This window comes from Electrophorus electricus, chromosome 18 (genome assembly GCF_013358815.1).
Source record: "Electrophorus electricus isolate fEleEle1 chromosome 18, fEleEle1.pri, whole genome shotgun sequence".
Taxonomy (NCBI): Eukaryota; Metazoa; Chordata; class Actinopteri; order Gymnotiformes; family Gymnotidae; genus Electrophorus; species Electrophorus electricus.
Genome location: NC_049552.1, coordinates 12,723,406 through 12,749,545, shown reverse-complemented (window position 1 = coordinate 12,749,545; position 26,140 = coordinate 12,723,406). Strand labels below are relative to the sequence as shown.

General features: G+C 46.4%; 2 protein-coding genes and 1 long non-coding RNA gene across 3 annotated transcripts in view; all 3 read left to right on the top strand.

The window, feature by feature from the left end:
- The first annotated feature begins 420 nt into the window (after positions 1–420).
- Positions 421–1,155, top strand: LOC118242969. Its single transcript, XR_004777139.1, has 3 exons — positions 421–489; positions 673–787; positions 933–1,155. It is a non-coding gene; the product is annotated as an uncharacterized LOC118242969 (long non-coding RNA).
- Positions 1,156–6,230: 5,075 nt separating this feature from the next.
- On the top strand, positions 6,231–8,989 carry LOC113588274. Its single transcript, XM_027027387.2, has 5 exons — positions 6,231–6,318; positions 6,655–6,686; positions 6,874–7,069; positions 7,181–7,660; positions 8,538–8,989. Exons 1-5 carry the CDS (start codon positions 6,231–6,233, stop codon positions 8,555–8,557), a joined length of 816 nt encoding a protein of 271 aa, XP_026883188.2. The 3' UTR covers positions 8,558–8,989.
- A 12,577-nt stretch (positions 8,990–21,566) lies between these two features.
- epha4b (eph receptor A4b) overlaps positions 21,567–26,140 on the top strand; it is an 83,466-nt gene continuing 78,892 nt past the window's right edge. Inside the window, exon 1 of the mRNA XM_035536401.1 lies at positions 21,567–21,660. Within this exon, the coding sequence (XP_035392294.1) occupies positions 21,567–21,660 (94 nt within the window). The remainder of the gene's footprint in view (positions 21,661–26,140) is intronic.

The window sequence follows — 26,140 nt, the reverse complement described above, 5'->3', positions numbered from 1 at the left end:
TCTGGGGCTGGATACGGATTACTTCTGTTGTTCCAAAAGCTTTTTGCTGCACTGTTTAGGGTCAGATTACGAAGAAATGCAGTGACATTGCTCTCCGTGTCTTGCTGGTTCATGTTTTGTGTTATTAATATAGTCTGAAAACTTTATTCTTTCCTCCTTTTTAACATTATTAAAATAAGAATCCTGAAATATCAGCGAGTTTCGGTAAGTCTCTCTGTTAGTTTTACGTTCTAATGCTAAAGAGAACTGTTGCTCTATTAATGGGGATGATTCACTAAAGATGCTTTGGCTTGTGAACCAAACCTTGGACTCTGTGTTCAAGGGCGGAGGCTCTCTGAGGGCCCTGAGAGACCTCCCTTTAGTGAAAGACCATCAAGCCCTGCAGATGCCTCTGCTGTGCAGTCCACAGTGTACGGCCGGACGAGATGCAGCTGTGTCTGTTTGCTGTGTTGCTATTTGCCGTGCAGGGAGAGAACAGTGTACCAGCGGGTGAGTTTTAATGTGTTCATCTCTTCAGCTCAGTTCAGTACTGAACACTGCAGCCTGGGCTCTGTTTTGTTGCGTGTGAAATATAGATAATGTGTTGGTGGAAATGTAGAGAGAAAGTGTGTTCTTGAGTGCAAGGGGTGGGGATAACATCAGATATAAAAAGAGAGATTTTTCCTTCTTCAGGCCTCAACTCTCCAATATCATGTTGTATGAGGACAACAGACCAAATCATTCGCATCTCTGAGATTGTTCGATATGAACTTCAGGAAGCACCACCGTGTCCCGTCAGAGCAGTAAGGTAAGTAAGACTCATGAAATCCTCTAAGGTGTGAAGACTGATTTTCACGTCTCTTTAAAACCTTTAGAGCATGAAGACATTCGGTTAAATCCTCCATCAAATGTAATCAATTCACAGGGTTGTAAACAAACGTATCCATTCGCAGGTTCTTCACCCGGAGTAACGACACAGTGTGCTCGGATCCAAGGAGCCTGTGGGCCAGAAAGGCAATGATGATGGTGGGCAGAAGAATCAGCACCACTGGGGTACCAGAGGTCATAAAGAAGAGAACCACCTCTCTACCTGGGGCCACCACCCTGCCTTGGTCTACAGTGACATGGGTCTCTCCAGGCTTAACGACTACGAACTGGATGGAGGAATTTATGACAAATACATCTATACCAGTGACAGCTAAAGATACAGAAAGCATTGCTGTGACCACCAAGGCCCCCAATGTACCATCAACTATAGATAAGTCAACAACATCCACAAAATATCCATCAATATTGGACAGAAGAAACAGTACCACTAGGGTACACAGTACTGGATATAACATGATTGATCTACTGTATATCTTCTTAAGTATGTCTTATTAAAGAAAAGAATGTCAAATGTTAACTTCACATTAGCCATTATGTGTTCTGTCCTGCCCTGTGATCACACTTAAGTCAGACATCTTGTATCATTTTCATTAGCACCACAGACTTAACTCTTAACTCTTTCAATGTTAAGGACATTAATGAGCCCTTGTACTAAGCAAAGATGAGCAAAATGAGTGTACCAACTACTAAGAGTGGGGTCAGATTCATAGATTCGTTTGTAGTGTAGTTGTGGCATGGTAGAAGAGTCAAAAAAAATATTTGTACTTGAACAGCTGGCTCCACCACGCAAACTGTGAAGTTTTAGAAAAATGAAGCGACAGCTCTGAACCAAAATACTCACCACGATGAGGGTAGACATTTCTAACATTTTAATTTAAGTAACAAAAGACACGACTAATGCAACCAACACACGCATCTCAGTGTGTCAGGGAAAGCATTAAACATTCCATTTAAAATAAATAAAGTGTGCAGAGAGGCGCAAAGCATTCTGGGAATCCTTGCCTTGCTCCTCTCCGCTCTCCTATTGGCATACGCTTGGATGTCACAGGATTACTTGAGTGCAGGCATGTGTTTATGCAATCTGCTGTTATTGTGGTGCACGTGCTCTACTGCAGAAAGGGTGAAGAACTATGACAGTTGGTCCGGTGTTCAGCATCATTCTGTGGTGTGGTAGACGGCTGAAGGTTTTGCAGCAGTTTGCAGCAGTGTGTGGGAGGATGTAGGTGTGTGTGCATATGTGTTTGCATGTGTGTTTGTGTATGTGTGTATGGGACTGTGTGTGTGTGTGTGTGTGTGTGTGTGTGTGTGTGTGTGTGTGTGTGAATATATGCCTGGGGTCTTAGCAGAATGAACAGCATGTAGCATGTAACACTATCTGTTGTCTCTAGGACTTCAACCAAACATACAACGCTGAGCTTGCTTAACCAAGATACTTCAAACTGGCACAAATGTCAACATTTCCACTCATCCTTCAGAGTGGCTTGAAATGACACTCCAAGCATAATCACATGTCTGAAAATTCCCAGATTTATTGCTGTTCACATGATCTCTGATCCAGAGATGAAGTGGCTCAGATGAACAGTGTGGGACGTAGAGTGACGAGAACCACCAGAACGTCCGAGTCTCCGCTGATGAAGAACCTTCCACACACAGGCTGGAAAAGGGGACCGAGTCCTCCATCACAACCACAGCTGTAGTGGAGACGAGTGGACACATCAGGCGCACAATTGCCATCACGAACCTAAAGAAAACGTTACTATATTAGATGTGTTTATGTGTTAACATTATTGTATTAGTGGAGTTACTGCCTGTAATGAATGAGTAAAAGGTTTGAATTTATCATTGGTGATCAGTGAGCAGTCCTGTAAATCTGAAGGATCAATCTTATCTGTGCTGTTACAACAGCATTGTAAATGTCAATGTTACCACAGATGGACCTGCGAGTTTCCATGGTGATATTAGGGCTTATTAGATGACTTATAAGAGTGTTTCTCAATGTCATTCTGTCTTTTATTAAAGCATGCTTGACACTTTTAGTTTTGTTGGTTATTCTGTAAAACCACACGCTGCACTCAGGGACCAGTGTAGCGTGTGATGCAGGCTTGTCATATGACTCTAATAAAGTAACATCGGTCAAACAGTGTATTATCTTTCCTGAAACAAGACACAAGTGAATTACAAAGAATGCTGATTATAAGATGACACCTAAAGAATACATTGTTGAATTAGATTGCCGAGTGCAATTAATGAACGTGTGGGACTATTAAATTTACTGTCTGTGATCACTGATCTGTATGATCAATCTCATTTGCTTTGCGTGGTTTCAACGAAATTGTAATATTGGCCATGAATGCATGACTTCAGAAAAGAAATGGAGCGACTAAAAACCTTCTGCATCTCTTCAAAGTCATCTTAGCGTCCAATTAAAGTCTGCCAAAGCACAGGAATCCGATATGGGGCATGGGCCCGGAGCTCTGGTCCTAACTCTGGTCATAACTCTGGTCTTAACTCTGGTCATAACTCTGGTCTTAACTCTGGTCTTAACCCTGGTCATAACTCTGGTCATAACTCTGGTCTTAACTCTGGTCATAACTCGGGTCTTAACCCTGGTCTTAACTCTTGGTTAACTCTGGTCTTAACTCTGGTCATAACTCTGGTCTTAACCCTGGTCATAACTCTGGTCTTAACCCTGGTCATAACTCTGGTCTTAACTCTGGTCTTAACCCTGGTCATAACTCTGGTCTTAACCCTGGTCATAACTCTGGTCATAACTCTGGTCTTAACTCTGGTCATAACTCGGGTCTTAACCCTGGTCTTAACTCTTGGTTAACTCTGGTCTTAACTCTGGTCATAACTCTGGTCTTAACCCTGGTCATAACTCTGGTCTTAACCCTGGTCATAACTCTGGTCTTAACTCTGGTCTTAACCCTGGTCATAACTCTGGTCTTAACCCTGGTCATAACTCTGGTCATAACTCTGGTCTTAACTCTGGTCATAACTTGGGTCTTAACCCTGGTCTTAACTCTTGGTTAACTCTGGTCTTAACTCTGGTCATAACTCTGGTCTTAACCCTGGTCATAACTCTGGTCTTAACCCTGGTCATAACTCTGGTCATAACTCTGGTCTTAACTCTGGTCATAACTCGGGTCTTAACCCTGGTCTTAACTCTTGGTTAACTCTGGTCATAACTCTGGTCTTAACCCTGGTCATAACTCTGGTCATAACTCTGGTCTTAACTCTGGTCTTAACCCTGGTCATAACCCTGGTCATAACTCTGGTCTTAACCCTGGTCATAACTCTGGTCATAACTCTGGTCTTAACCCTGGTCTTAACCCTGGTCTTAACTCTGACACCTCCTGCTTTACCTCTGATGCCTCCTTTTTCTGGAATTTTCTGGAAAGCTGATCCATCAATGTGTCTGGCATCTCAGTACACTTGGACAGTACACATTTCACTTCAGTTTGGCAGGTCCGGGTCCTCGTCTGCTTTGCGAAGTGCTGTAACGTGTGCGTATTTATTTATTTGTTTTGAATCAAACTGTGAGGGGTTAGCCGTGTTTATCTCTTCTGCGGTGTCCCTGGCATGTACGCCATTACCACTCCCTTTCTAGTGAACTCTGAAAAGCTGTATGATCCCACTATTTGCAACCCCTGTACGTGATGTGCATGCTTAATGAATTGGCACGATGACTTCAGCAGTTTTGGACTAGCTAATGGGACTATCTAATGTAATATTTAGATATTTCTGATTATGATAAATGCGCTTACTTACAGTGAGCTCTCCTTTTTGTATATAATGCAGATATATTTGCAAGATTTCTGTGCACGTATTCAGGCTTGTTTCTGGTTCCTTAGCACACAGAACAGTAGTGTTTATTGGACTCCAAATCCCAGTGGCCACTGCAATTTGGCACAGACTGTCTTATCTTACCTGATATCCTGCCTCAAGGCTACTGTTGTCTCTGCAACCACACACAGTAAATGTATGAGATAGTTTGTGAGAGTTCAGTGATCCCTGCATACCCCCCCCCCACACACACATACGGGTTTCCATGGCTCCAACAACGCTTCTTCCTGCTTCTTCCTGCATAAGAAAGTGAAGGAGTTTACAGTCATCAAAGTTAACCAGAGTGCAGAAATAGCTCAGGGGCGCGTGGAGCTGTGTTATGTGCATCTGTAACAGAGGAAATACTTGTTTGATTAGTATATAGAGAATATCTTGCCTTTCTGGAATTTTTTTTTAATTGTATGGGACTTTGCTTTCCATTTGCTGTTGCTGTGGTCACACTTTTGGTTTGTTTAATAACATCTGTCGCCTACGTGGTAAAAACCGCCTGGCTTTTGGTGGTCCCAGCCTCTGCGGAGGTGCAGATGAGTGTACCCGTCATGCTGTGAGCATGACCTCAGAGGTCAGGGGCAACGGCTGGAGTTTCCACACCGCCATAACACCATTCGACCTGCTAAACGCAAAAGACAACTTCTACACCTACAAATGCACTTCATTAGCTCTGAGTCTGCCACACTTGCCTATTGAGCTTCTAGCCAAAAGCTAACCCATATGGTTTAATTCGGGTTTAGTAGCAACATGTAGTTGTAAATGACATCTAGAGAATATGTATGTATTATGAATATGTATTTTTTCAGAATATATAACAAGGTTCTTATTTATCTTGCTGAAAGCATCATAGCTGTGTTGACTGATCCATCTCACCTGAGCAAAACGGTATTAAAAAGATAATAATCTAGCAAACCTGCCTTCTTCTTGTAGGTCACCTCTGTTTCACCATGATTTAAAGTGTACTGTGCTGAGCCGTGTTTAACCACACGGCTTCATTAGCTACTGCGAGAGCACGACTCTTTAATCTAATTACAGCGAGGACGCTTTCAGTACCACGGTTGCTATTATTATTTAAAAAAGAAATCTATCCTTGTTTTAGTTTGTCTCTTATAGACTTGGTTCTGTTACTCTGATGCCTCTTAATGGAGATATTCCATTAACTGTATTCATTACATTAAGGCTTGAGTTGATATCTTTTGTGAACACCGGCTAGCAGATGTACAGTGGCCTGTTGCACCACGTTGAGCAGACCTCGTGTACTCCGTCATGGCCCCCTTGTATCGCTTAACGGGGTGGGGGCTTCTATCTCTCTTGCTCTCTGTCTCTTGCTACAGAAGTGTGAGTTGGTTTCACTCACGCCTTCCATTCAACACTCATCTTTTCCTGTCCCCGAGTGAGGTTTGAGTGGGTCTAGGTAACATAGAGAGGAGGAGGGGTTGCAGGTCGCTGGCTCTGTCGGCTCAGAGACCCTCCCCTCGACTAAGACCCTCTTCGGGAGCAGAAGTACCTCGGGTGCAGTCTATACTATGCGACAAGGCAAGATGAAGCCGCACACATATGTACACAAATGTCTGCTTGTATTTGTCTCGCAGTGGATAGCTGGAGCATCAGCAGGTGAGTTTTAAGGTGCTTGTCTCTTCAGCTCAGTTCAGTAGTGAGCACTGTGGTCTCGCCTCAGCTTCCTTTCTTTGGTATGAAATATAGAGCGGTGGGTTTCAGAGCAAGACCGTGTGTGTTCTCATGTCAGTGTGCATGGTATCCAGGAAAACTTTGTCAGTTATGAAAGTGTTTGTAGTCATTATCACTTTACAAAAACAAACAAACAAACAAACAAAACAAGAATAACTTTTTGAAATTTCTTCTTCAGCCATCAACCATCCACTATCATGTTGTATGAAGACAACAGACCAAATCATTCGCATCTCTAAGATTGTTCGATATGAACTTCAGGAAGCACCACTGTGTCCCGTCAGAGCAGTAAGGTAAGTAAGACTCATGAAGTCCTCTAAGGTGTGAAGACTGATTTTCACGTCTCTTTAAAACCTTTAGAGCATGAAGACATTCAGTTAAATCCTCCATCAAATGTAATCAATTCACAGGGTTTTAAACAAACGTATCCATTCGCAGGTTCTTCACCCGGAGTAACGACACAGTGTGCTCGGATCCAAGGAACCTGTGGGCCAGAAAGGCAATGATGATGGTGGGCAGAAGAATCAGCACCACTGGGGTACCAGAGGTCATAAAGAAGAGAACCACCTCTCTACCTGGGGCCACCACCCTGCCTTGGTCTACAGTGACATGGGTCTCTCCAAGCTTAACGACTACGAACTGGATGGAGGAATTTGTGACAAATACATCTATACCAGTGACAGCTAAAGATACAGAAAGCATTGCTGTGACCACCAAGGCCCCCAGTGTACCGTCAACTATAGATAAGTCAACAACATCCACAAAATATCCATCAATATCAACAAAGGAAGCACCTACAGCAACCAGCATATCAACAAGAACACTGAGAACCGCAACAAGAGCATCTACTCAGGATCCAAGCATGACAACCTCAGTGACAACCCAACCTTCAGATATAACATATGTCATACCTACATCATTAACAACGGAGGAACCGCCCAGAAAAACCAAGGAGCAGCAACCATGGAAACATACAATAGGAACCACAAAAAGGGCGTCTACTGTAGATACAAGTGCGAGGTCCTCCATGGCATCTCTAACACCAGAAATGGAAAACGAAACCCACAAGACTGCCGTGAGCAGTCGCTCCACTACGCCTTCACCGAAAACAACGGTGTGGGAACCTTTAGGGAATTCAGGCCCGCCACCTCGAAGAACATTCGCAGCAACAACAGCCAAGCGGACTTTAACGCTCACCACAACCATACCGCGCAGCTCCATAGAGGCGGCGACTGTCGCCACGGCCAGACCAGACCAGGCTTCCAAGGTAACACGACTGACATGGTTACACAGGCGACTGAAGAAGAAGAGCAAGATGGGTTTGAGGAGGGCCCAGAGGAAACCGAGGGGCTAATCAAAGCTTGTAGAAGCTTTCTAGACACAGTAGTTTGTTCTGAGCTCCAAAGGATAAAGACGTACAGGCATTTCGCATGCATGGTCACTATTACAGTTGTAGACTGAGCTCGAGCACAACTTCCTGTGGTTACACTTACCTTTGTTCTATTTGTGCACTCGAACAAAACCAAACACAGGTATTCTCGTTGCACGCGGATTAGTCTGATCTGAGATCAGTATTATTACAACTTTACAAACATCTAGTTGAGCTAGATGATATATGCGTTTTGGTCTCATTTAATGCTCATGACCAATAATCAAATATGATTTAGCTGATTAAGAATAATTTAGCTGTATTGTTAATATGGCTTGTATTTGTGTTTGCGTTAAAGTATTTTTTTCTAGTGTTTTGGGATATACTGTATGAATGTAAGTGTTTAGTACTTTAGCAAGCACTACTTCTTTTACTTTATTCCAAAAGGCACCAAGTTCATTTCAGTTGCGATGTGCAATACACCTGTTTTCAGACTCATTCATTCAAATGTAATGTACAGTGGATTCTTAGATTTTTGGGCCCCAGTTTTGCGATGGTACATGTATTACTTATTTATTACTGTCATATAATATTTGTGCCATATTGTATTACTATTTCTGTTTCTAATAAAATAAACTAAACTAATTATGTAACCTATGAAATGAACTGTGGAAGCAATATTTTACTGCTGTGCATGTAACTAGGAAATGGGCTGTTATATGTGCTCAGATCAGTGCTGTAGTTACATCAGTCCTCTTTGTTAATTGTGTTTCAGAATTTCCTTTGGACTGGTAATGGTACATTTGTCCAGCAGTCAAACTGATACTATGATGTGGTGGAAATTGGTATTTCCACAGTCAACGCAGAAGCGCAGCGGAGTTTCTCTGCAGTGTCAGGCATTAACCACAGGAAGGCGCACTCAGCCAGCACACATCCTCTCCACTTCACTCCGGCACATTCTCTTTACACGTGGTCCTGAGAAAGACACTGAAGTTTCTCTCTCTCATTACTCAGGAGCCCAGGGCAAAGGTATTCATCTGAACTGTTGAATCAGGTTATAGAGACATGCCTAACTTTGGCCATGTCGTGTGCTCGTGTGTGTGTGTTTGTGTGTGTGTGTGTGTTTTTGAGTGTGTAAGGTAGTGAGTGTATCTGTGCATACGAATTTCTGTCTATTTGTTTTGCCCATCATGAATATTCTGTCATGTTGCTTCTATTAAAATGAAAGGTTTGGAGACTTGATATCAGACTCACTGGTGATAATCTGCCTGGTGATTTCACTTTAGCTTCACTTGTGGAGGTTTTGTAAGAACAGTAGAAGAACAGTGAATAATAAAGGGACTAGGGACTTCACCCTTCTTAACACAGAACACACACACTGCTAGATAGCACCACCCCATCTTTGCAGTGGGAAGCACAATAAATGAGTGGTTCTAAGCATGTATCTTCTGTCTTTTCCCACACACTTTCACCTAACATACAGTGTCCTTACCCACATACAGTGTCTTTACCCCACACACAGTTTCTTTGCTACGCACACCACATAGTTCTGAAGCCCTGGAAACAGTGATAGAGTGATAGTGATGTAATGGTTCAGTGATAAAGCACATGGGACTCAGAGCTAAGTGTTAAACCACCGTGACTCCGTCAAATGTCAGACACAGGAGGCTGAATGTTAACCCACCGTGACTCCGTCGAATGTCATGCACGGGAGGCTTTGATTTTGGTTCTCATTTCTTTGTTTGTGGCAGACCTTTCTTTCAGCTCTTCGCCTTGGCTGTCTCACTAATTCTGTGGCAGATAGAAATTAGATTCTTAATAAAGCTTGTGATTGGAAGGAACGTTGCAGGAAATTACAATCAATACTGAGACTCATATCCTCATCCGATATAGACTCCTCTTCTTTTTTTTTTTTGGATGAAAAACACATTTGTAAAAGCCGAGGAGTTGGGGAGGGCCTTGCGGGCTCCGGGGAGAAACAAACAGGCTTGCTCTGTTATCCAGCCTCAAGATTCCCACGATAAGCAAGCGAATGACTTTCGCTCAGACCCCGAGGAAAAGGGGCCGAAATGTGACCATTTCACTGACTCCGATCCTATCGTCCGCGCGCCAAGCGTGCGCCGCCTTCCTACCCATTACGACGTGTTATCGGCCGGCCACGCGGCAACCGACAACGGTTTTGTGTGGTTTTCCCCGGTGAAAACACCTAAAAAAGGCGGATGGGGGCTTCGGGAAAAAAAAGGTGAGGAAGTTATTGGTCGATGTCATATCAGTTCCCGCATAAATGTGTGAATGTTTACTGCCACTGTAAGTCTGGTCTGTCTCACGCCGTACAGCGACACGTGAAGCCATTTCCCCCATCTTTATATGGCTTGCTTGACCTGGGCTAGGCTACCCGTAAATCTACAGAGGGGAAATAAATGCCTGAGCCGACCAGGCGAAAATGACGAGAATAAAACCCGGCTTAATAGGATAGAGCAGGTAATTACCTACTTTGGCCTACTCATCCGTGAAATATGATAATATAACACATTCGTAATAAGAAAGAGCCGGGTACCCAATACCCTGGCTGTGAATTCTAGGTGCATGAGCCATAACATATAAAACACAAACACGTAAACACATATTCACTCACTCTCTCACTCACACACACACACACACACACACACACACACCTGCCACTTTACTAGAAACATCTATCTTTTACCTATACTTGTTTGTCATTTCACACACTTTGCTTTTTAGTAGTATATAATAATGTACTGTGCAATTACCTCTTCACCAATTTCTTTATCTGTGCTCTACACGGGTTACCACATATCAGTTTTTGAAACTCTAACCAAGGACTATAATTAATTTTTATGAGGTGTACTGATCTCAACATAGAGGTTTACTGACGTTTTAGCAGCATTGTGGTGGGAGTGGAGGCGATGCATGTTTGCTGGGGGGTTTTACCCATGAACATCACTGCCGAGGTGAGAAAAATCCTGTTGTCAGAACGTGACAACTGATGGTCACGAGCATTGGTAACCTAAACTGTGCAGTAGAAGACATACAGGCTCTAAAAGTGCACTTGTAAGGTGCAGCTAACGAAGTGACACTTTTTATACAGTGTCCAGAGAGTGTGCAAGGCTCATATCGCTTACTTAACAAAAGAGAAACTCCTGTTTTGACTGTTTAAGAAGATTTAATTACACTGAAAGAGGTTTCAGAAAACAAAATATGCCAGTTAGCCAGAATTAAGTGAAATTCATTCAAGGCAGAAATCACAACTGCTCAATAACATGTGATATAAATGACATTCTTACAGGACAGTCTTCACTCATGGTTAAACACGTTAATATATTAAATCTTAATAAAGCCTGTTTTTTTCTTTTTCTTCAGTCAGTAATAGCTCCACAGTGCTCTAGGGTTACAGTCAGACACTGTCACTGGTGATGTTTGATTAAGACGCGTCCCACCGGTGGTCAGTAATAACAGTCTATTTATAGGCGAAGCATCACCGCACTCTGGCGCTGTAGTTTTATGAGCGGTGTGAAAAGCGATTTCACAGTAGGTAACTGTTGTCAACAAATCATTCGGGTTATATTAGAGCTCCCCCTATTGGGCTGCCCTGTCAGGGACACGTTCTTGTTTACACCTGCCCCACTGACAGTAATCTGGCATGTAATTACGTAAGGAACAATCGGGGGCATGGTAGTATCATTTAAATGAGAGAGAGAGAGAGAGAGAGAGAGAGAGAGAGAGAGAGAGAGAGAGAGAGAGAGAGAGAGAGAGAACAGCTTTTAAAAAGTCATAACCAGGGCTTTTCCTGTGACAAATAGCAGCCAAGAAGATCAAAGAGAATCTCAAACTGAGGAAGAGACAGAGGAGGGGCAGAACTCGCGGCCTAGCGAGTGAATCGATTATGTCTGACACAGGGAGATTACATTCAGTAACCCACCCGCACTGGACAAGGGCAGCAATCAAAGAGCTCCCCCAGATGAGTACGCTGACAACTGAATCACTGCGAGTGTCCCAGAATCCTTACGGTGATGATATGAAAAAAAAAAAAAACTGATGATATTATGTCATGTCAATGCCTTATTTCTGTCATGCATTTTAAAGGAAAAGATGTCCCGCAGGCAACTGGGTCCCTGGCCAGGTCACTGGAAACACAGCTACAGGACCACGGTGCTACAAGGATAACAGTCCCCCTGGAAGTCAGAGCTTTAGTGACTCAGAGACTGTAACCGCAATAATGCTGCTGTTAGCGGCAATGAAACAAAACAAGAGGGGCCGGCTCTGCCGTTACCATGACTCATGATCGCCGAAAAAAGGTTAAAACAGCTGAGTGGCTGCAGTGCTACGAGGATAATGGTCCCCCCCTCAAAGTCATACCTCCACTGACTCGAGGACTGTAAAAAGCTATCCCACTACACTGCTAACAATGTCTAACAGTGCTCCAAACAGAAAACCTCCTGTCTGGAATGTCTGTCACACGCCGGAATCAAGAATAAAAACAATACATGTATACTTATATACAATATAAGGCATTTAATGTTTAGTATACTGAATTATATTGTTCTGAGATGTCTTGATTCCTTTGTTTTAAGTGTAGTGATCTCAAAACAAAACAGTGACAACTGGTTCATCTGCATCTATGAACTATATATTCCACCCAGAACCTCTGCCGTTTCTGCAGCTATACAACAGAGCGGGTGAGCTTCAAAGTCTTAGTCAGGGATTTGTAAAGATCCTTTTTCGCTGAATTCATAGAACGTTCCTATTTAAACTTCAAACTCCTCCACATTTTACGCATACTACCCTTTCCTGACTGTGATATCAGTGCAAATATAAACAAACCGACTGAAGCCCTTAAACGGTGTCCTTGGTGTAACTGCGTTTTGTTCTTGCGTAGCTCAAGTTCTTCAGTGCGCTAGAAAATGTGCTGCGAGGTTTTTGCTGAATGCTCATATTAGAATTTGTAGATTCCAATATGAGCATTCAGCAAGTAGAATTTGTTTACATACTTGGTTACCAGTGTGCTGAGCACCGGCGTCCCTCCTTTAGTTAAACACTTAGGAGCATAACAAAATTGAAGACAAACTCCCTTATCGGCCTTATCGTCACACTCGGAATATAACCATGGACACCATGACGGAAAAAGGATCGCTAAAAGCGAAGGATGAAAAGGAAAGAATAGAACGGACCCGCCCGGGCTGGCGAGTCCTTTGACGAAGGAAGGAAGTGGCAAATGCCGTCTTGTCGTGAGGAAAATGACTGGCTTGGATTTGAAATGTACTTTCTCTCTGTCCTAAATGGGAGGGCGCTTGTCTAGGCAATGCTATCACTGCGACGGCAGGTCTTCTGTGCAAGTGCCAAAACACTGTCAGGCAGCAATAGGGATGTAGCTCACCATAACAGATTTTTCAACAAAAATAAATATGCACCTTCAAAGCTATGCACTTGGGCAGGGATTCTCACCTTTTAAGCCACGTGTCACTCCTTCTTTCGTTCAAGTCGGGATTTCAGCTCGGTGAGTTTGCCTCTGGGAAACTGAGTTTTCTTGTGTAGGCTGTTGCACGCCTTCACCTTGTCTGCTCATCGTGTTCTCCGCTGGTCAATAACACAGGCATCCCTAGGAGACAGGGTTAAGAATAACCCATAATAATGGATTTTCCGCTCTCTTAATCGATACCCTGTCTCGCCCGTTTTGTTAACCGGTGGATTTGCTCTGATAAGGCTCCTGTGGCCCTAATTGTGCGCTGGGTTTAGCAATTCGCTTTGAACAAATTTAATATGTAAGGTGTGTGATCTTAAGGTCTTGGAGCATTTTTTAAAAATGTGGCCTAGTGTGAGTATAAGAGAGTGCTGTGCGTGTGTGTGTGTGTGTGGGGGGGGGGGGGGGGGGGGGGGGGGGGTGTTTGAGTAAGGTTCTATGTATATATATGTGTATATATGTGTGGCTGCACGTGTGTGCAAATATTGGGTATTGGGTAGTGTTTGTGTGTGTGTGTGTGTGTGTGTGTGTGTGTGTGTATGTGTGTGTGTGTGTGTGTGTGTGTGTGTGTGTGTGTGTGTGTGTGTCAATGACAATTTTGTTTGCAATTACAAATGTATATAATCTTGAATATTTATAGATAAAAGAGAACATGGACCCACACATCCTCTAAGCAGCAAACATAAATCTTTCAAACTAGGACCAGCCTTTCTAAACCTGCCTGGGTTACAAAAAGACGCCGGTTCTCTCTGTTACCACCGCCCGTTGTGTGGGAGCAGATTTGAAATGCACTAGGGGTTCACTAAGTAGCTGTCGGGCATCATGTAGCGCGCTTCTCTGTAACATCAACGGTGTGCATCCATTCCAGGTCCCAGCAAGCTGCACCACCATCATTAACTGACCTCCAGATAGGCTCTGTGTGTGAGCGTGGGTGTGTGTGTGTGTGTGTGTGTGTGTGTGTGTGTGTGTGTGTGTGTGTGTAGTGTGAAAGCAGCGTATCAGCATTAGTCATTATTCTTTCCATTTGAGCAGACATGTCCTGATGAGGACAGGGATATTTACCGCCATGGTGAACAAGAACCTCTCCACAAATGAGGCTTTTTGGGAGCCCGAGCTGTCTGTCATGTCCGATCTGACAGCAGGGCGGATGCGGAGCACGGAGCCAATTACCTTTCCGCGCCGGGCTGCAGACATCGGACTGACCAGAGCTCCCGTTCCCAATACCGCATATCTTAAGAAACTCTAACCGCAGGTGTGTGCATTTAAGGGGGCTTGTCCCCACACTTGGAGATTAAAGCTGGCTGAACCGGTCCGCCCATCTCCGGGGAGCCGCAGAAGGTCATCGTCCGTCACGAGACGGAAAACTCTGCCACCGTTCGTCCATATCCCGCAACGGTGCCTCTCCCGAATCGATCCTCAGATCTCTCTCTTCAGCCACTGATCTGTAAAGCCCTTTGCGAGCTCTTTTTCCTCTACCTCAGTCCTCTGTGTGTTCTCTCTAGCTGCATTCCTCTCTTTGTTTTCGTTATCGCGCTATCTGAGCGGCATGCCACGCAGGACCCAAAACCCTGGCCAGATAGAGCGTTGTGCCTGGTGCCTCTCGTCTCTGACCTCAACCTTCCCACATTCTGCCCAGAAACCCGCTGACTGGTGAACAAGGCTAACCCCTTCTCAGGAGCCAGGTCTGCTTGCTAGTTTTCATCACTCGTTATTACTTACGGTTTCTTGCTTTCTGTTTCTCTTTATACTATATAATACTATATAATACTTCCCTTATGTGGTATGATCATTGTTCCTTTCAGACCTTTACTGAAGTTTACTCTTTTACTTAAAAATAGGAAGAGCTTTTGTCCTGCTGAGGAGAACAGCTTTTTTTCCTCCACTAATGATACATGGATTCTGGAACCAGAAGGAACGTTACACGGAGACGAATGGCTAGAACCAGCAAAGCCCTCCACCCCAGTAATCTCAAGTTATGGCATGGAAGCCCCCAAGAGCCAAAAAGACCCGCGGCCAATAAGCTGCCGGGTCGGTCTCTATGGTTCCTCCTGGTTTCGTGGGTCATCGATCCCCAAAGGCTCAGCCAGAGCAGAAGTGATCAGATTAGATGCCAGCATCACCCCCGGGTCACTCTCAGTGCTATGCGTGGCAAACTCTTCCATATTCAATCAGAATTGATCATTGCCATGGAGATGGACGACAGCTCGAACAGCTTCATTCTTCTGCCTTAAGTTGGGAAGGCTGTTAGGTCACACGGCGACCTTTCACCTCACAACACGCCCTCCTCTTTTTTTAATGCACAAAACTCTTTTTATTGTTTTCATTCCCTTAAGACATACTGATATTTAGCCATGTAGAACAACATTTAAATAAAGATTAATAACACTGTATGTGTTACAGTAGTTGTACTGAATATTTCTCTCTCTCTCTCTCTCTCTCTCTCTCTCTCTCTCTCTCTCTCTCTCTCTCTCTCTCTCTCTCTCTCTCTCTCAGGTTAAATGGGGTCAGAATCAAAAGGCTCTGCTCTGAAAGAGAGGCACCTCTGTTGGCCTGGATAAAGCCGGCAAGCCGTGGGCTGTATTTGGAAACACTGGCCGTAACTGTGACATGCAGCCACAGCGGGGGGGCCCAGGGCAGGCCCCTGGTGGTCCCGCAGCCTTGTTACCCCCTCTCCTTCCCTCCGAGCCGGGTCAGGAGGTCAGGGATGACTGGTTAACCCGCTGACCATCACGGGGGCTTTTGCCGGAGCCGTGCACTTTATCTCTCCTGGCATTGTGATTTCAGTCATCGTAGGAAAGGTTTTTTCACACTAAATGGCGCTGGCATGAAATCGGGATAAACGTTAAACAGAGGCCGAATGACTAGGGCCAGCCATACCGTTTCCCCTGCAGCCTGTTTTCTGTACCGTACTCGAGGGCTGTCAGACTTTAGAGGCCATTTGTGCAAATGCAGTGAATCTAATGCACTCATAACAAGGTCTGTCATCTCGCTTGTACTTTCTCCTCTCCTCCTCTCCTCCTCTCCTCCCCTCCTCCCCTCCTCCCCTCCTCTCCTCCTCTCCTCTCCTCCTACCCTCTCCTCCTCTCCTTCTCTCCACTGCGGGCGTAACAGTATGCCTGCACTGTCGGCCCAGAGGATATGTAGTGTTTTCTCAGCAAAACATTGAACACAAGAGAGGCCTGGGACCGGTCTTCATCAGTTCCACTGCCCTAGGTAATGCAATAAACTCAGAGAAAAAGGACTGTGTGTATAAATCAGAGAGAGAAGAGAACACACACACACACACACACACACACACACACACACACACACACGCACACGCACGCGCACGCACACACGCACGCGCACGCACGCACGCGTGCACACACACTCACACACACATTGTACACAGCATAGAAGACCTGATATCCTACATTAGACGTGACTCTGATCATATTAAGGTCTGATAATGTGAGTTAGATTCACTCTCTCTCAATGTGCCTTAATGGTTTTCACATCTCTTGTTCTCTGTCATTGCTAATCTCATTACTGAAGTTAAAACTCCTTATGTGCCAAACCCCATCACCAGACTGAAACACACCAGTTATACTCCAAAACAAAAGCTACCGTTGTCACTTATGCCAAAACAAACAAACAAAAACAAAAACAAAAACAAAAAAACCCCGAAATTGAACAGCAACAAATATTTGGCAACATTTACTCGTTAAAAAACAACAGGGGATTACAATTAACCTCGTCCAGGTCATTGTGCTCATCGAGGCATTCACTACTGTGTACTTCAATGCTGTATACACTTCACTCATACAATTCCTTTCCTGGCAAAAGCGGTCATATCCGTAGGCTGGACTTCTGGGTTGGACCTGATTTAGGATCTTGCCATTGGTGACTAACGTGAGCTTGTATTGCGCTGATGCAGGCCGTGAACACGTCTCCGTAGTTCTGTCTAAAGGTGCTTGCGTGCTGATGGACCCTAATGTGCATTGAGGGGGTGGCGGGGGTGGCGGGTGTAGCGTTTTCAGACGTCTGGCCAGCGGGATCGTCCACGGGGAGACGGGCGGCAGGGCCAGGGGTGAGCGAGGTAAACGTGTTACTCTTGACATTCATCACGGCCTTGGAAGTAAGTGTCTGTAGCCATTACGCGGGGCCATCTTTATCTCCCTCCGTCTGGACGTAATGCGCCAGGCTAATTTGCTTAGCACTCGCGCGGCACGTCCATTAGGGACAGGAAAACCGCGACAAATCACGCGTGTGCCCCTTCCGTCTGTCCGTCAGATGAGTGCCGAGCCTGAATGGAAAGGAGAGAGAGAGAGAGAGAGAGAGAGAGAGAGAGAGGGAGAGGTCAGCAGGTTCCCTGGCCTACTCGTTTTCACGTCTGGTCTGAATAATAGGTGTAAATGTAGCCTGATGGGAGCAGGGTCAGGGAACTCCATCATTAGTGCATTACTGCTACAGCCATGCATCTCCATCTACTGGAACACAGACGGTGTAATGACCGTCGGGGGAGATTGGGGGTGGGTCGCGTTCTTTGTTGTGTCTCCACTGTGGAGGCCCAAATAAACATGCACTCGTTTTGGACAGAGATTACGGAGACAGAGATTACAGAGACAGAGATTACGGAGACAGATTACGCTAAAACACAGCACCGCTGTTCGGACAGGCGATTCCTTTTAAAGATTCACCCACGTCCTTCGTCCTGCTAACGGTGTAGCACTTAACGCGACGTAGAACCGGCTGATGGGCGCTTCGTGTCCAGTCCCAAGACAAGAAGTCATGTGGTGTAACTACTGGGCGCTGTTCTCGACAGCAGTGGGGCCCCCAGAAAGGGGCCGTGGAAAATCTTGGGATGGCACACTAAAGGCAGAGTGACCTCACCAAGTATACTGTGCAGCAGCAGGCGGGGGGGTGGTTCAGACTGTGACACCGTGACGGTGGCTAGCTGCCGCCATTTGTTATTTTCTTTCGCATGAACTATTGTAAAAATACAAATTATTGATTCAAATGGACAGTAGCTAAAATAATATGTCACATGGAGCTAATGGGGAGGCCAGTGATTGTATAAGGATGGGTGTGGCCCCTCCTAAACAATCCCCCCCCCCCCCGGATGGCGACCCTGTTCGAGAGGGCCACGAGATACTGCCGCTGAGACGCTGTAGCTCTGCAGTGACATCTTAGACTTGAGGCCACTAACCATGCAGGAAATTATAGCGGTTTCCTGCAGTCGACCCCATTTTCGAGCCATTTGTTTTAGATCTACTCAAATAAGCAACGCGGGCGCAAATATCCTGCTTGGTGCGCTTTATCACGGAGGGGTCGAGACGAAGACGTCGATGGTGGAGGCGGTGAAAGCATAATTGCACCTGCCGCGAGCACTCCCCCGAGGTGGAGATTCCTCTCGAACTGTCATTAGTTTCCTGGCCTAGCGAAAGCAGGAAACGTGCGGGGATCAAAAAGAGTTGACCCCGGAAACGCAAGGTGACGGCACAGCCACGCTGCGCCCGAGACTCATCTGAAAGCGCGGCTAGGAGGCATCAGCGAGACTGAGACGCATTGGAGGCATTCTCTGTGATGCTCATCGCAGTGTCGTGGGCCACACCGAACGTGAGAACGGAAGGGAGAGGGGGAGGTTTGGTTGTGTTTTGCTGCCGCCCTGCCTGTTGGGTAGGGCTGAACATTTGAAAGCAAACCAGTGAACTGTGTTCGGAGGGCGTCCACATGAAAGGCAGGGAAACAGAGAGAGAGAGAGAGAGAGTTAAGGAGGGAGAGGAAGAGTGAAAAAGGAAGGCTGTTTTGTGCTGCGTGCTGTTACCGCACTACCCCTCCTGTGCGCGCAGAGTCTTGTTTGCTCCATGGGGCTCCATGTTTGCTCGCTTCCCCCGAGGTCAGCCTGCTCTCTTCCCTTTCCAGCTCTCCTGTCCTGGCAACGCCCACCCTCGTAGCCCCGCCCCATCCAAACTCCAAAGGCACCAATCACCTCTTAATATGCAGATGGACTCTATTCCCCACCCCTCCCACCCCGCCCTCCATGCAAAAGACCCCTCCCCCTCTTCCACGCAGCCACACTGCTGATCGCTTGGCCCGCCACAATGGAGACGTAATCACACGAATGAGCGACTTCGAAAGGCTAGAAGGAGTGTCGAATGGGCAGATGATTTCTCTGGCACCTGCTAAGCATGGCTCTCTTTAAGACTGCGCTGGCAGGATGACAGCTTCTTCAAGCCTGACCGTTACAGACGGGGGACTAAGTGTCTCTGTTTGACACCACCCCAGGCAGTAGCTCCTTGCCACAGCACACACGGAGGAGATGTTTAGGGATGACTGTAAAGCAACTATTTGAATTTCTTTGGTAGGCAAGCATGCAAAAAAAAAAAAAAAAGTGTTGTGGCCTAAAAAAACATTCTGTGGTGGTCTTTTAGATGCAGGTTCAGACTTTTTCAGCAGCTTCTCCGAGTAAAAACTGAAAGTGGGTTAAAGATCTTATCTGAGGGGCTTTCTGAAGCTAAGCTTAAGACTGAGCCGTTTATCTTCCAAGATGGGGTCCCTGTGACTTGCCCCCTGCCCCCGGGGGTGTGAACCTGCCCTGGGAATGAAGACTGCTCGGAAGTAGGAGGGGCAGGATCTAGTGTTCTGTCTGGGTTCAGGGGGCAAACTGGTCCCTCTCAGGAACCGGGTACGGATGAGTCCACCAGGGCGAGGGTTCAGTCCTCTCTCAAAAGTGCAGAAACATCTTGAGATTGGGAGATTTTCTTTCTGATGGTCAGCCTTCCAGTTTTGATGGTCAGGAAACACAAGATGTTGTGTGGATGAGTATGTAGCTATTCTGTTTACATGGGCACCAGATGATAGAGAGGAACACTCGAAAGATCTGAGAATCTGACTTTTCATCACAAAACTTCACCTGGAAAAGCAGTATTAGTTTAAGATACAAAAATCTAGTTTTATGTAAATGCGCATAAAGATTGTGTGTGTGTGTGTGTGTGTGTGTGTGCGCGCGCGCGCGTGCGCATGTATCTTTGAAATGGCATACGGTTAAAATGCACGCACAGACAGCGGCAGTCTCGAGGAAGTAATGCTTTTCCTGCGCAGCTCAATATCCTCCTCTAACGGTCATATGTATAGTCCGCAGATTAAACGACGGACACGAAGGTCTCACATTTGCGTCCACACCCCCCCCCCCCCCCCCCCCCGCGTCATGCCATCGCAGCGGAACGCGTGACAGAGTCGGGTTTTGTTGTCACTGAATGAATATAACTCTCGTGGTCTGGAAAAACTGCCTTCTTCCACCCGGTCCACTCTGTCGGGGGAATTAGGTCATGGGCGCGCGGCCCACCGTCTTAATTGGACACGCAGCCAAACCCAGGTCGAGAAAACGCAGCTTTTGTTAAATGTGCGGTGAAGAGGCTTCCCAATAAGATATTGTGAAGGAGATTGCACGGTGCATGAAAAACGGACAACATTCCATCAAGGATAAATGCAGGGTTGTTTTATTTTTGCCCCTCATTTTGCCCAGTACTGGTCCTTGAATGTCTTTATAGGTTTATGTACAACACGGGCTGCACAACGCCGGGCCCTTATAAAAATCAGCGTGGAAATTGACTATAGATATGAAACCAAATCCAACATTACGGTGAAGGATTTGCTATAGATATTCTATATCAAATTATGTGACTATATTGTGAATGCACTTGAATTAAAGAATGGGAGATGTGTGTCTCTGGAAATCCGCCCAGATGACATATTAATATAAATATATAAACACACGTTTTCTGTGTGGAGTTATCGACTATGTGTGTGCTTACTCCTCGTTTAGTTGTTGTTAAACACTGTGGCTGCGCAGTCGTCATTTCCAGCCGCCTGGAAATCCTAAATCCGGTGTGAATTTAAATGTGTCACATTCAAACGTAGCGCGTTTACTATAACCTTATGCGCTGGGAGACTTCGCAGCAAAATTAGTTTTTTTGTTGTTGTTGTTCTTCTTCTTCTTGAAACCGTCCAATACCAAGGTCTTTAACCTGCATGGAAAGACAGAACGGACAGTCCGTGATTTTCCTAGCGGTGAAATTCTAGCGCTGCGCCGTAGTTCGTGCGCTGCAGCAGATGCGCCTTTATCGCGCGTGTCGCTTTAAATGCGCGCCCGTGCCGCCGGGTCCCCGTCCTCCGCTTCCCTCCGGCAGCCTGCAGATGATTGACGCGCAAGACCGGGCACGGAACCCCCCCCCCTCCCGTCGCCTCGCGCTCCGCTCCTCACTTCGCTCGCTCGTGAGGAGGCGGCACAGTAACTTTGCACGGAGAGAGATGCAGCGGGCGCTACGGGCAGCCTGAAAAATGGCACTCGTTTGGATGTATACGTCCCTTCTTATCTTTCACTTTTCCTTCCTCAAACCGAGTCGGGCTTTAAGGAACTATCCCGAAAATGAAGGTAAGCGTTTTTGCGTTTAATGGACGTGGGATCGGAGGAATGAATTTCGGCGGTTTGTGGTGCAGGACTCCGGTTTCTCCGGTTTCTCCGGTTTACCGAATTGCAGCCGGGGGTCCTGTGGTCCAAATGAAACATGCATGGTACAGCGGGCGGAGAAACGTTCACGCGATTTCGTTTGAGTTTCTACTTCGTTATTATGCAGAAGTGACACATGCTTCGCTGGGAATCTCGGAGTCCGATTCTGTGCGTCGGATCTTAGGAAGTGAGTTGTCTTTTCCCCAAGTGTGTGTGTTGCGAGAACTGTAATTTTTGCAATGATGGGCGCTTTTAACGCAAACGACGGCGCTGGTAAATGAATGTTTAGGCTACGACAAACGTGCCGTGAAATGGGACAAAAATAGCGGGAGTCGCGCTCTCCACTTTTACGGCGCGTAACGTAATATTTGTCGTGGGAATTTCTTAGTTTCGGGCATTGCGTGTTTACGCAGTTCGTCAGTCGCCTCTGGCCAAATCCTCAAGTTCGGGACATGTTGGTACTCCGTAACTTAGCCGCTAGACTACATATCTGCTGCTTTCGAAGAATGAGCATCGCTGTGAGATGCAAACGCTTTTATGTTATACTGTGTTCAGTTCGACCCGACATTTACAGTACTTGAACGATTAATAAAGATTTAAAATGAGCAATATTTTCATGTGACTGTATATTTTCATGTGAAAAATATACGCATACGTTTTCCAGCTCTGGCTTCATATGTAACGATAATGATATGAAGCATTGTGTATGAATCTTTTCGACTCAATTCTGCGGGTAAAAATTACAAGCAAATATCAAATTAAATATACGCAAATATCAAGATGGAATTAAGCGCCTGATAATCAATTGTGTGTGTGGGAAATGTGTTTGCACAGACACAGTCATTCTTAATGAAGAGTAAATAAGCCTCTTCATGCAACTCAAGCCTTGTTTGAGGAATTGCAGATATATGGGCTTCTCAAGCAAAAGGCATGACGGCCCACGGAAACCCAGAACTTCTGGGGAGGTTGGAGACCTCCTGAATGTTTGAGCCGACGAGCGCAGCGTTCAGTCTGGGAGCGCCAGACTTGCTTCTCCATCTTTCGTTCTTGATCCATACGATGCCATACACGCCGTGGCTCAGGGACACGGAAAAATGGCAAAAGCGATTTCCGAAGGGGTAGGACACATGCTGGTGTAAATGACGAGCGGTGACTCGGCTCAGTTGGAGTGGGAGGCGGAGGACATCAGAACAGCTGCATCGGCTGCCTCGCCTCCGTGATGGACTCTGGGACTCTGGCAGCTCGACGTTGACCTTTTCTGCTCAGATCACTTTAGCTGGTTTGCTTTTAGTGGCGAAGGTTCATGTTTGGGGTGAGGGGTACGTCACTGTGCCTCAGTGGGAAAGGGCAAGCGGTCCCGGGCTTGGGGACAAGCCTGGAAAAGCAGGGAAGAGCACATGGAAGAGCCCCGGGAAGAGCACAAGGAAGACTAGGGAAGAACACGTAGAAGAGCAGGGAAGAGCACATGGAATTGTATATGGAAGCGCACAGGGAATTGCATATGGAGGAGCACAGGGAATTGCATATGGAAGAGCCCAGGGAAAAGCACCAGAAACCGGCTCCTAGACTGGCACTTATTTTTACTCTCATGGAAAAGAACCCCCCCCCCCCCCTCCCCTCGCGTCTCCTCGCTCTCCCTCTCTGTCCTCCGTCCAGCCTCTCTGGGCTCGGCCCTCACCTCTGCCGCAGACCTGATTGGAGAGCCGCTGCAGCCTTTGGAAGGCGAGGCGTATGTGTGAAGCGAGCTCCGGGGCTCGCTCGAGTAATCCGGCTCCCAGGATCGGCTCTGCTTCCGGCTGCCTACATCGTGGGCTGGGGGCCCTGTTGCCTGCCTGGAAGCCTGTCCCGTGGTTGCTGCGTTAAGCCACCCCAGAGGCATGGAGTGCCAGTCAAACACAACTCAGGGTTCGTGTCCTCTGAGTTAAAACGCACCGCATGTGAGTGCCAGTGCTTTGCAGGTTCCTGTGTAACCTTGCTGACCATTTGCAGTCGGCCTTGGGAATGAGTTGTCTAATTGCCCAAACCTAGGTGAGCAGAGCTCGAATGATAATCTAAGGTGTCTAGCGTTTTTCAGTCAGTTGTTTGGTCATTTCTAAATAGATTTCTCTTTTACTGAACTAATTAGTGTAAGTGTTCTTTACACTATACATAGGCTATTAAACTACAGATACAGTATGTAAAAAAAGAAGCCAGGAAGAGGTAGCTTATAAATAGCTGTTAATATGGCTCAAATCCTGCCCAGTGTTCTTTTAAAACCCTCTAAACAATTAATGCATTATAGGAAGAGGTCTGACTTTAGAGCAGTGACTCTTCTCAACAGCAGAGGGAGCCAATGAGCGCTTACTCCCGTTTGCTAAAGCTGTGTATCCAGACCACTCAGATGGTGGTCTACTGAACAATTCAGATCATTTTTTTCTCTCCCCAAATTGGACTTTATGAATTTTATTCATTCACTATCCTTGAAGCACTTTTCACGTGATTATCCATGTGAACATAAATGTGAATGTAAATCAGAATACTTGTAGGCATTGCCTCATCTAGTCCCACTGTAAAATTACCTTGCTAAGCCAGTGGGTGAATAACAAATAATATTCTCACTCTCTTCTGCTGAGTGTCCTAAGCATATTGTGGCTCTGGCAGCGTTGTAGCAGTGGGTTCTCACCTCCGCTGTTAGAGTAGATTAGATTGAGGCCGGTCCTGGTTGGGGGACTTAATCAGTGTCAGGGTTTGTGACGAGTCAGAGCCCCGTATTTAACGCATGGCTGAGGCATCCCATTCCCAAATCCTTAATCTTTTCCCGCTCCCCTTCTGCGAGTCCCTCATTTTTTTCCCATTCTTCCACTTGCTGCCGAGCTAGCATTAGCGTGTTCGCTAGCCGTGTATATAGCTCACGGCCCGGGGCTTGCCCGAGCCCTCCCCGCAGTCTGCCAGTGTTAAATGGATCGTTGGCAGCCTACCGCGCCTCCACTATCACTCCTCCATCACGCCTCCTCCACCCCCCCCGTATTCTCTCCTGATAGGTCAAAGGCCAGCGTCTTTTTTTAATTGCTCGGAATTCTTAACGGCCGCGCTCACGGGCAGCCGTATGATTGGTCGGGGCGATCACTCATGGATCGCTCTAATTAACCAGATTTTGCCTTTGACCTTGAATGGCTTAGGACATTGATTGGGCCCCCCACTCAGCACTGGGCTTCACCTCTATTACTGGGATCACTGCTGGGTACGCACTGGGACTCATGTCTCGCCGAGCAACGTGTAATTATAAACGAGGCCTCAGAGGGGTTATTAATACCCCCGATATGCCATTATTACCTCACACGCGTCTCGGTGTTGGGGTAGTTCGGGGGTCATCCATTTTAACCAGGCCTGAGTCATTGATGCTAACGGTTACATGTAATGTAATGGATAAATTATAAATATTGTAGCAGTCGAGGGCAAAGGACAGATATTGAGCTTATCAAGTGGCAGGGGACCAAACCCCTCTAAAATGGCGGAGAGGATGAGGAAACAGCCGGAGAAGGGCCCTTGTGAGTGAAGCACTGCCTTGAGTGCATTTGAGTTGTTGGTTTGTGCTACATCCATTGCTCATGTAAAGCAACACTTCCTTTGACACGCGGGGCTGGCAACCCTCTTTCACTGACATGCCCTCCACAGCATGGCAACAAACGTGCCGTTGGCCAAAGGCCTTGTCTTTTCTTGTTAACGAGCAGCTAACCCCCCCACACCCCCCCCCTCTCTCTCTCTTTTTTTTACAAACGAGTGCCTCTCACACACTTCTCTTCTGTTCCGTCTCGGTGCTTATGCTCTGTTGTCTGCACTGTGGCGGGAAGCTCGTTAGCGAGCCGGTCGACACAATAGTAGGCTGAAGATCCCGGTTCTGACGTCGCGCCGATCCAGTGATCCGGCCTCTGGGCCCGGCCTTTTATTTGTCCTAATTGAATTCATCTGTTAGCGTGCTCGCCGCTCCGTCCCGCGCACACCACCTCCCGCTGACCCCTCATGCGCACCCTCTCACTCTCTCTCATGTAACCCCAGATAGCCCCCCCCCAGCGTATTCTCAGAAGGAGGTTTCTGCTGCACATCCGCATGGGTACATTAGCATAGCATAAAAGCAACCATCAGGATATTTCCGTATTTAACGTGGCGTTATGTATGAAAAGCCTTTTGTTTCTCCGCCTCACTCTTTCTCTCTCATCCTCTTTCTCTCATCTGACCTTTTTCTCTGGTTCTCTTTCTCTCTTCTTATCTCTCTCTATCCCTCTCTCTCCCCCTTTCCCAACGCTCCCTCTCCTTTTCCCGACGTTCCGCCACCTCTGGTTCCTCGACCCTCAGATCCGATCAGACGGGCAGCGGATGCCGGGGCGGTCCGACGAGCGTCGACCGTGGCGACGCTTCCCGCCCGGCG